Source organism: Mobula birostris, chromosome 32, assembly GCF_030028105.1.
Source record: "Mobula birostris isolate sMobBir1 chromosome 32, sMobBir1.hap1, whole genome shotgun sequence".
Classification (NCBI taxonomy): Eukaryota; Metazoa; Chordata; class Chondrichthyes; order Myliobatiformes; family Myliobatidae; genus Mobula; species Mobula birostris.
This window is the reverse complement of record NC_092401.1, coordinates 7,397,709-7,409,734: the sequence shown is the minus strand read 5'-3', so window position 1 is coordinate 7,409,734 and position 12,026 is coordinate 7,397,709. Positions and strand designations below refer to the sequence as shown.

The following is a 12,026-nucleotide window of genomic DNA, read 5'->3' as shown; positions in this document are numbered from 1 at the left end:
TTTTTTTCTTGCTGGTGGTTTGTTGTTTATTTTTAGAAGCTTTTTGTATGAACCATGGCTTCGGGGTTGAACACCTAATGGGTTTTTTTCTCACTTTTCTTTGTTTTAGTAGGGGGTTTTTTCTTTCTTTTTTGTCACCAAAATTTTTTCAACCTTTAAAACAATTTTTTTTCTTGAGATATTGTAAGTATTGCCTACTTCGATGTACTCTTGTTAATTTTGGACAATAATAATAAGAAGATTTGAAAAGAAAGAAGAGATTAAAAATTGTACCCTAAGAGCAAAGCAATCCATGCTGTGGCCGAGTCTGAGCTCGCAGCAGGGAAACTTTGTAAAAGCAATTTGAAGCATGCAGAAAACCACACAAAATTCATGCTGAAACTCTCTCCCACAGAGTTCCCAAACTTTCCGTGGCACAGACATTTCTGAGTTGAAAAGAGATAAATATCTTCTCACTGTGGATTACTACTCATGTAATGCTGAGGTGTCCAAGCTGTCCTCCACATCCTCAGCAGCAGTTATACAGCACTCAAAGGCTGTATTCGCTCATGATGGAATATCAGACAATGGTCCAGAATACAGCTGCTCACAGTTCAAAGCTTTTGTGAGGGATTATGAGATCAAACATGAAACAAGCAGTCCACAGTACCAACAGGCAAATGTAGCATAAATTACATACCATGGGTAAAGCAAACTGAATTTCTCAATTTCAGTGACTGTAATTTCAATGCAGTTCTACAGACAAGAAGTACGCACAAAGTTTCTCTTTCTTTTTCAAGAAGGGGAGATGTAGTGGTAGTTAATAGTGCTATTCCAATGCCTCTCAGTTAGCCTCTCCCATGTGGGAGGAGTTCACATACTGTACAAGCAAAGGGTTATCAATAAAATTCAATCAAATATCCTGCACACTGGCATCCTGGTGTGCCCTGCACTATCCCTCTATAATGAACATAACTTTTACCTGCACATATCTCAGTCAGGGCAGCACATGAGCATCCAGCATTGTCAGCATGGACTAGGCTTGTTCTCTTGGGGATCTCACTTTGGTAATGGTGGTCTAAATTTTATGGGATGAAAAGACATCTGCCCATAGATTGTAACAATTTGGAGAAGTATCTTTGCCTTTGAAGTCAGCACGCAGCATAATTACAGATCCACTAGATTAGGTTGTATAACACTGGATTTATTTTTTTCGAAAATGTTGCTTCCTCTGCATTTTTTTGTTTCTGATGGACCACTTGAAACTGAACATAAATGTAATTTCAGATAACTTGTATCACTTAGGAATTTGAGAAAAAGAAAGTAACTTTTATAGAATTATGCATCTAATTGCTAACGCCTTGCAATATTTCAACTAAGCTAAAAAAAAACATTGTGTTGTTGATTTTCATTTGTACTCAGTGTCTGAAGCTTCTCCCTTTAGTGTCCAACAATAATCAGCCAGCATTGATGGATTCCAGTTGCCCTGATACCGTTTCTCCACGACCACAAAGTCCTGGTGAAACCTTTCACCGTACTCGTCACTGACAGCGCCAAGATTTGCAGGGATGAAGTCTAAATGGGAATGCAGGAAATGAATCTTTACTGACATTTTGCACTTCATGGTTTTGTATGCTTGAAGCATGTTGTCAACCACCTGTATGTAGTTTAGTGTTCTGTAGTTGCTAAGTAAAACTTCAACAACATCCTTGAATGCCTTCCATGCAATTTTCTCCGGTCCCACCAGAAGTTCTTCAAATTGCCTGTCATTGATGACCTGTTTGATTTATGGACCAACAAAAACGTTTTCCTTAATCTTGGCATCTGTTACTCTGACTTGAATGATGAATTGAAGTACAAATATAGGTAATTCCAAAAGTACTGGTGTGTGATAAGGAAATTTCAAGGTGATTTTCATGATCAGCAGTCCAAAATCCATAAGCTATATGCAAAAGTATTCAGGAAGCAAAATATTTGTTGTAAAGTGTTTCTTAGGCTGTCCTGTGCTAGTCTTTATGTCTGTGAAATATGGTGTCATTACACGGTGAGATCTAATGAAGAAAAAATATTGACCAAGACATCCAAAAGAATTCTGTTGCTCTTCTTGAAAATGGTGTTTGTTATTGGCCCTTAACTCAACAGCATCTACAATAATGACATACTCGCTTAGTTTCAAACAAGAAAGTCAACCCTAGGTTTTGCACTCATGGCTTTGAAAAGCAGTGTGAACCCAGAACCGTCTGACCCAACATCCAACATTCCAACCATGAGCCACAGATGGACACATAGCCCTTGAAAATTGATAACAAAACACGTTTTTTTCTCCAAATCATAGTATCTAACTAACATTTTCTTCTCAGCAAAGAACCACAACGATTCTGTGATGATTCGTACCACTCCAACCATTTCCTGAAATAAATCATGTGGGGTGGGTGCACAATGGTGCCATTTCCATCACATTTCAGTTCTGAGTGTTGCTGGGAGCAAGTGCCCATTTCAGAGTTCAGCATTTGCTGAGGACTGTCAGAAAGGGGAGCTGCTTTGTCTTCACCAACATAATTTAAAGGTGGCCTGCCAAAGCCTGGTGCTAGGAACCCTACTTATAGGTCCCTTTTAATTTATTTTCCTCTTCAGTCCCTGCACACTTATCAGTTTACACCCTGCTGTTAATGTCCCATCCCTGATCACATAACCCTGAATTCTCAATAAAGCGATCTTGGGATTGTTGGCCCCCTAACCTATCATTCAGCTTTTCAGCAGCGGATCCCCATTCATTATTTGCCAGTGTCCAATCTTTGTCCACACGCTCTCCCAATTAAAATCCTTCCCCTTGCACTCCACATCTCCCCCACACGCTACACCCTACCACATCTGGTTTTGGACTCCAATTCTGTTTTACTTTAGTGTGCGGAGTATGCCACAATAAGAAATTTCTTGGATTTCAAATGGTAATGATTTCTTATGACCATTTGTCCCCCATGCTACCAAAGTCCAAGTGTGGGTTCTGATCATTTCTCACCATATAAGTAGATATTCCATCTGTGTACCCTCCAACCTAATTGCTTGAATATGAATTTCTCTTTCTGGTGAACAAAAATTCTCTCCCACATCTCCCCTATTTCCCACTCTGACCTTTGACTTCTTCTCACCTGTCTATTACTTCCGTCAGGTCCCCTCCTCTTTCTCTTTCTCCCATGGCTCATTCTCCTCTCCTATCAGATTCTTTCTTCGCCAGCCGTTGACCTTTCCCACCCACCAGACTTTACCTATCATCTTCTAGCTAGCCTCCTTTCCCCTCTCCCCTCTCACCTTTTAATTCAGGCATCTCACCCCTTACCTCTCAGTCCTGATGAAGGGTCTTGGCCTGGGACGTCAACAGTTTACTCTTTTCCATAAACAAGGGAAAATTTGCGGATGCTGGATATCTGAGCAACACACACAAAATGCTGGAGGAACTTATCCTGACAGTGGAGGAAGGCCACACTTAGGTTGGAGGACCAACACCTTATATTCCGTTTGGGTAGCCTCCAGCCTGATGGTGTGAACATCGATTCCTCAAACTTCCAGTAGTGCCTCCACCCCCCCTCACCATTTCCCATCCCCTTCTCCGTCTCTCATATCATCTCCTTATTCACCCATCGCCTCCCTCTGGTGCTCCTCCCCCCCCCCCATTCTTCCATGGCCTTCTGTCTCTTTCACCAATCAACTTCCTAACTCTTTGCTTCATCCCTCCTCCTCCAGGTTTCACCTATCGCCTGGTGGCTCTCTCTCCCCTCCTCTCACCTTCCAAATCTAATCCTCAACCATTTTTTTCTCCAGTCCTGCCAAAGGGTTCGGCCCGAGACGTCGACTGCACTTTTCTCCACAGATGCGGCCTGACCTGCTGAGTTCCTCCAGCACTCTGTGTGTGTGATGTTCTGAATTTCCAGCATCTGTAGAATCTCTTGAGTTTATGATATACACATAAGTATCGTGTTCTTTTCACAATAGTATTCTGTAGAGTGATACAAAATAACTAATCAACTGGAATAAACTTCAAGCAATAATGCGCTTTGAACTTCACTGCAGCTGAATAAAATTCAGGTGATCTGAACTGCGCATTCGTAGGTGGATTAGAGTTTAACGGATCATCGTTCTTCAGGTAAGGTCATTTATGTGAACTTATAGCTCTGCTTTATTTCTACACAGATGCTACAGGTATTTCATTGGCTGATTTCCGAGCATTCTCTGTTGCTATGTCAAAGTTGAATATGTGGTTTTCTTTGTGCTTCCAGTCTATTGATATGGAGTATCAGCATGGCCAAGGAGGAGCTGCTTTTGGCCCTGATGAAGGGTCTCAGCCTGAAACGTCGACTGTTTATTCCTCCCCATAGACGCTGCCTGACCTGCTGTTCCTCCAGCATTTTGTGTGTGTTACTCTGGATTTCCAGCCTCTGCAGAATCTCTTGTGTTTCTGACAAGCGGCTTAATTTCCCTGTTTTCACTTTTCCAGATAAACCTCAAAATACAGTCATATCAGTGAATAATAAAACCACATCCAAGCTTGTAATATTCATCAGAAAAGGTGATGAAGCTGTAGTGACCTGCCGTTCAAATGGAAACCCCGCAGTCACGATAAAGTGGAGACACCCCAGCAAGAATGAGACTTATCCTTCTGGGGTTCTCCGCATTTCCGAAATGACATCAGAACATGGAGGAATTTACACATGTATAGCTACAAATCTACTGGGAAGTGACAGTAAGACAGTGATCATCAGCATCAGGGGTGTCAAAGGTCTGTTTTCCATCTTTCTAACAGTTCATATACGAGAATAAATAAATAGTTTAAAGACAGGAGTTCAGCCACAGATGAACTGTTGTTTAAAAATATATTCAAGGTGATTTTATTTGTTTCTCTATCTACCTGCCTAGCTGTAGCTAGGTGGATAGAGTGGTGCAGTGGAATCGTGGTTAGCACAATGCTTTCAAGTAGAGGCGACCGGGGTTCAATTCACGCCACTGCCGTGAAGAGGTTGTACGTTCTCCTAGTGACCGTGAGGGTTTCCTCCGGGTGCTCCGGTTTCCTGCCACAGTCCAAAGATGTGCCAGTTGGTAGGTGAATTGGCCATTGTAAACTGTTCCATGATTAGGGTAGGATTAAATCAGGGGATTGCTGGGCAGCATGGTTCGAAGGTCCAGAAGGGCCAATTCCATGCTGTATCTCAATAAATAACTAAAATAAATCTATCTATCTAGCTATCTGCTAACTATTATCACCTGTCTACTATCTCTGTATTATTATTATTTATGTACACAGTTTTTAACCACTTGGCCACATGCTCAGCAGTGGTTAAGGCATTGGACTAGCGACCTGAAGGTCGTGAGTTCAAGCCCCAGCCGAGGCAACGTGTTGAGTCCTTGAGCAAGGCACTTAATCACACATTGCTCTGCGACGACACTGGTGCCAAGCTGTATGGGTCCTAATGCCCTTCCCTTAGACAACATTGGTGTCGTGGAGAGGGGAGACTTGCAGCATGGGCAACTGCCGGTCTTCCATACAACCTTGCCCAGGCCTGCGCCCTGGAGAGCGAAGACTTTCCAGGTGCAGATCCATGGTCTCGCAAGACTAACGGATGCCTTATACACAGTTTGTATTCTTTTTCACATTGTAAGTCTTTGTATGTAGTTTTACATTGATTCCATTATGTTTCTTTGTTCCACTGTGAATGCCTGCAAGGAAATGCATCTCAGGATAGCATGTGGTGACATATAGGTACTTTGATAATTAATATACTTTGAACTTTGAGGTGTACTATCTCGCTCTTGAATGCTGCCTCATCACCACCTGTGATTCATTCAGCAGTAGTTGTGTCATCAGCAAATTTGTAAAAAGGTGGCTTGTGCACAGGTGCATTGAGGCAATATTGCAAAGATGGTAGTAGGCAGCCATGTTATGGAGAGAATAAGACAGCTGGGAGATCAGCCTAGAATCAATATACCAGGCTCCCAATCATTTTGGTACAGCATTGGACAACGGGCTGAATAGCGATGGAGATAGAAAGTTGGTGGTCAGAACTGAGGACAATGGCTTTCCTCTTCCCAGGAAATTTCTGCCTTTTAGCAGTGAATATCTCCCATGTAATCTCAACAAATCGAAGGTGGAGGCAGAAAATGAAAAGAAATAATAAGTGAACTGAAGTATAGGAGAAGTAATTAGCAAATTGATAGACATCCCCAAGAGTGATCTGTGGTTTGGGGAGAATGAAACAAAATAAAGAACAGCAGGACCAGATGAACTGGATTGATTAATATACAGAGCTGCACAAAAACCTGAGGCACATACTGTATATATATCAAGGCTGCCTAAGACTGTATTTGTTGAAGTGGAGCAGAGAGCAAGTATGCAAATTTGGCAGGAGCAAAGGATATTGGGAATGGCGAGGGCGGACAGCCAGAGGATGGGTGTGGAACAGGTGGTGGGGGGCAGTGGCACGGGACACCAGGGCAGGTCAATTGATTACAAACCATTGGTTTATTGATTATTACAGAATGTCTCAATGGTGCTCCCCACTCCCTCCCCTCTCTCTTCCCCTTTTCTCAATCATGAGTCCCCTGTCCAATCTCAGTCCACAATAGAGACTCATATCAGAATCAGGTTTATTATCACTCACATAGGTCATAAAACTTGTTTTTCTTTTTGTGGCAGCAGTGCAGTGCAATACATAACATTACTACAGTACTGTGCAAAAGTCTAGGCATCCTATATAAGCCTAAGGCTCTCGCACAGCACTGTAGTTATTTATTTATTTATTTATCTGTTCATTTTAATTTATTTATCCAGCCGTTTATTTGTTTATTTATTTATTTAGCGATACAAGGTGGAGTAAGACCTTCCAGCCACTCTAGCCACCCTGCCCAGTAAACCCCAATTTAACCCTAGTCTAACCACAAGACAACTTACAACCACCAATTAGCCTACCGACGGGTAGGTCTTTGCATTGTGGGGGGAAGCAGGAACACCCAGAGGAAACCCAAGCATTCTGCGGGGAGAACGTAGAAACTTCTTACAGAAGCTGCTTGGGTTGAACTCTGAACTTCAATGTCCCGAGCTGTAGCAGTGTTACACTCACCACTGCACTGGTGTGACGCACACCCTGTTGAAGATGTGGATTTTTGAATGTTATCTGAAGCTGAATAAAAATGGACTGCCCAGGAAAAAAAAATCAATAATATGTATCTTTATTACTATTTTCACAGGTGAAGAATGGATGATAGCGCTGATTATTATAGAAGTTGCGTTTGTTCTCTGTGTTATACTGGCTGTCATTTGCTGCTGGGTGTTATGCTACCTCTCAAAAAGTGGAAGCTATGTAACTCGGGAAAATCCTTCAGAACTTAATTAAGTACAAGATGAGGAAAAATGATCCCTTTGGATGAATTCAGTGAATAAATTCCAGAGATGACACCTATTCCAAACAAGTTTAGTTAATATCAAGATCCAAGGCTCAAGACCATTTATTGTCATTCTTCAGCACTGGAGCATAAAGGAGAATAAAATGATTGTTACTCCGGACCATAAAAGAGCATAATGAACACAAAAAGCATAAAGAACATGCAAAAGCACAATAATTATAAATATGACTTGCGTTCTCTCTTGCTATTGCAAGACCCTGTTGGACATTGATAATGTAAGACAGCAGGCCTATTTCCCTTGTTTGGTGGTACAACAGGCGGCGAGGAAGCTGAATAGCCTTGGTTGTAGTGAGGACTAGGGTCTTGAACCATAGGTTTGTCTGTTGTTGCAGTGCAGAAGAGGGGACAGCAGAGTCAATGCTTGGTTGGGGGCTGGCCTCGCCTGTCGGTGTACCCTCCAGTATTGGATTGGTGGAATGCCTGCGTGCTGCACGCACAATTGCCGAGACCTGTACCGTTAATTGGCAGGACATGTCGCTCAGGGTCTTGGTCTATGTATGTGCGTTTTTTTTTTTGCATGACTATGTTTTTTTGCTCACTATTCTGTATGTGCTGTGTACGTTTTGCATCTTGGTTCCAGAGGAACACTGTTTCATTTGGCTGCATCCATGTATGGTTGAGTGATAATTATACTTGATTTGATTTGAAGAATAAAAGCAAGCTGATAAAACACAGTGTACAAGTAACTGTTGCATACATGGATTGATTGCATGTACATAAAGTGACATTAGGTTATGTGGATATAGTCGTCATTGAGGGTTAATGGGTGGAGGAGTTAACCGCTCTGATGGCTCAGAGAAGTACCTATTTCTGAGTCTCGTGGTCCTGAGGTGGATAAAAAGAAATAAACATGAGTCCAAAATAAACTACTACTCTATATCATGTTTGTTATTCAGAATGACATTCGTAAGGCCAGTGATGTTGTGGGGATGGAACTGGACTCTCTGACGGTGGTGTCTGAAAAGAGGATGCTGTCCAAGTTGCATGTCATCTTGGACAATGTCTCCCATCCACTACATAATGGACCGGTTGGGCACAGGAGTATATTCAGCCAGAGACTCATTCCACCGAGATGCATCACAGAGCGTCATAGGAAGTCATTCCTGCCTGTGGCCATCAAACTTTACAACTCCTCCCTTGGAGGGTCAGACACCCTGCGCCAATAGGCTGGTCCTGGACTTATTTCCTGGCATAATTTACATATTACTATTTAACTATTTATGGTTTTATTACTATTTAATTATTTATGGTGCAAATGTAACGAAAACCAATTTCCCCTGGGATCAATAAAGTATGACTATGACTATGATAACTGAATGTGGCATAAAGACTCACAGTACCAATTATTCTACCAAAGTTCAAAATAACTTTTATTACCAAAGTACGTATATGCCACCACATACAACCCTGAGATTCATTTTCCTGCAGGCATACTCAGTAAATCTATAGATTAGTAACTATAACAGGATCAATGAAAGATCAACCAGAGCAAAGAAGACAACAAACTGCTCAAATTCAAACATAAATAAACAGCAATAAGTAATGAGATAAAGAGTCCTTAAAGTGAAATCATTGGTTGTAGGAACATTTCTATGATGGGGCAAGTGAGTGTAGTTATCCCCTTTTATTCAAGAGCCTGATAGTTGAGGGGTAGTAACTGTTCTTGAACCTGTTGATGGGAGTCCTGAGGCTCCTGTGCCTTCTACCTAATGGTAGCAGCAAGAAAAGAGCACGCACTGGGTAGTGGAGATCTCTGATGATGGATGCTGCTTTCCTACAACAGTGTTTCATGCAGATGTGCTCACTGGTTGGGAGGGCTTTACTTGTGACATATTGAATCAAATCCACTGCCTTTTGTAGGATTTTCTATTCAAAGACGTTGGTGTTTCCATACCAGGCCATGATGCAGCCAGTCAATACATTCTCCACTGCACATCTATAGAAGTGTGCCAAAGGTTTTGGTACGGCCAGATTTGGGAACAGCTTCTTTCCAACTGTGATAAGACTGCTGAACGGATCCTGACCTGGATCTGAGCCGTACCCTCCAAATATCCGAACCTGCTTCTCGGTTTTTTTTTTGCACTACCTCACTTTCCATTTTTCTATTTTCTATTTATGATTTATAATTTTTTTAATATTTACTATTTTTTACTATTTTTAATATTTAATATTTGTAATCCAGGGAGCGGGAAGTGCAGAATCAAATTTCGCTGTGATGATTGTACGTTCTAGTATCAATTGTTTGATAACAATAAAGTATGAAGTATGAAATATCATGCCAAATCTCAGCATGTATTTACAAAGGTGTGGTAGATCAGTGAATAAGTTCTATCAATCACTTGTCCTTCAGAATCAGGATCAGATTTAATATCACCGGCATATGTCATGAAATTTGCTAAGCTTGCAGCAGCAATAGATTGCAATACATCATATTAGAGGAAAAAACTGTGAATTATAGTGAGTATATATATATATATATATATTCAATTAAATAAGTAGTGCAGAAAAACAGAAATGAAAAAGGAGTGAGTTTGTGTTCAGGGGTTAAATGTCTATTCAGAAAATGGACGGCAGAGAGGAATAATCTGTACCTGATTTGTTCAGTGTGTGCCTTCATGCCTTCAGGCCTCTGTACCTCCTTCCTGACAGTAACGATGAGTAGAGGGCATGTCCTGTGTGATGAGGGTCCTTAATGATGGATGCCGCCTTTTTGAGGTATCACTCCTTGATGATGTCTTGGATACTATGGAGGCTAGTACCCATGATGGAGCTGAATAACTTAACAACTTTAATTACGTAATTATGTTGCTTTCACACATTGGTGAATGACCTCCATTCTGGATGACTTGAAGCTCTATCACTGAGAGTAATACAACAAGCAATACAGTCCTTCAGGCACGCTCACTAGCCAATTTATGAGGTACCTCCTTTATTTAATAAAGTGGCCACTGAGTGTATGTGCTTTGTTTTCTGCTGCTGTGCAGTCAGAGGCTCTCTTCTGCACACCACCGTTGTAACATATGTATATTTGAGTTTCTGTCACTTTCCTGTCAGCTTGAACTTGTCTTGTTAGTGTGTTATAACTTTGGAGATTCTCTGTACAATAAGTACTTCGTCATTTATGGACACGGGTCCAGAATGGTAGCTCAGGCCCTGGCCTACTTCCTCCTGTCACTGCAGAGGGAAGAAGCCTAAAGCAGAGCCTCACAGAGGGAAGACCAACTGACATCATGACGGATGTGAGAAAGAGTGGTAAAGTCAGATAGTTAAGGGAGCTGAAGGCAGCTTTCCATGATTACTGTACAAAGCTTGACTGAACTTCTGTAGGCCAAGCTGCTGTGTGCAGGGGTTTCCAGAAAATGTAACGTTATTTATTGAAACTTTGCTTGGCATCGTAGATGTGTTATAACTTTGGAGATCCTCTGTACAATGGGTACTTTTTCAGTTGGCCAACAGGGAGAGACTTCAGCCACTGAAGTCTTTCCCTCGACATATCTCAGTCAGTCCAGCACAGACTAGGCTTGTTCTTTCGGGGACCTCACTTTGGTCAAGGTGGCCGAAATTTTATAGGATGAAAAGAGATCTCCTATAGATTGCAACACAGGTTAACTTTACAGGAGAGATATGTGAGGCAAGGGTTGGCTATATTCCCAAGTGGGGGAAAAGTGGGAGAAGCAAAGTCACAGCTCCCCAGGTGCAGAAGTGATAGTGAATATGATGAAACCAACTAGACACATGGTTCCCTTTTACACTCAGTAGCCACTTTATTGTGTAAAGCAGGGATCTCTCTGCATTCAGGGATGATCCTCTGCACGAGAACACTGTAACACTTTTTTTTTGAGCTATTGTCACCTTTACATCAGCTTGAACCAGTCTAGCCATTCTCCTTTGACCTCTCACATTAACAAGGCACACAGAGAGTGGTGGGTGCATGGAATGCACTGCCGGCGACGGTGGTGGAAGCGGATACAATAGGGTCTTTTAAGAGCCAGAGGTTGAAAGATTCTTGTTTGGTTAGGGCATGAAGGGTTATGGGGAAAAGGCAGGTGATTGGTTCTGAGAGGGAAAATGGATCAGCCATGATGAAATGGCGGAACAGACTCGATGGGCCAAGTGGCCTAAATTTGTTCCTATATCTTATGGCCTTATGGTCTTATAAATTCCTATGACTTATAATTTGGCTAGGCCAAATTTACTTTCCAATACTAATTGCTTGAAATTAATGGCTTGCTGGGTCATTTCTAAAGGCTATTAAACATCACAGTGCTGCTCGGTTTAATAGTTTTGTGCAAGTAAACAGCTTAATGTTTTGATTTTGTTTTTTCTCTCAAAACATTACCAGATTATATTGTGTTTTAATGTTAAAGATAAATCAATGGAAATAATAAAAAATAACTTCTCCAAATATCACCTTCAAAATAATGTCAAATATAAATTTTACTTCAAATATAAATTTGACAATTTTAGCTTCTTGTTTTTGGTTTACCAACACATCTCTGTCTAGTTAGTCCTGTCTGTTATAATGGTAAAGAGGACATTGGGCTACTGAATTTTTCCAGTAGGCCTAAGAACAAGGTAAGGCTCGGGGTTCGATT

General features: G+C 41.4%; 1 protein-coding gene across 1 annotated transcript in view; it reads left to right on the top strand.

Annotated features, from left to right (window-relative positions):
• Positions 1–9,631, top strand: part of LOC140191018 (intercellular adhesion molecule 2-like) — a 28,883-nt gene extending 19,252 nt beyond the window's left edge. The window contains exons 4-5 of the mRNA XM_072248054.1: positions 4,472–4,753; positions 7,216–9,631. Coding sequence (XP_072104155.1) covers positions 4,472–4,753; positions 7,216–7,361 — 428 coding nt within the window. The 3' untranslated portion in view covers positions 7,362–9,631. The remainder of the gene's footprint in view (positions 1–4,471; positions 4,754–7,215) is intronic.
• The last annotated feature ends 2,395 nt before the right edge of the window (positions 9,632–12,026 follow it).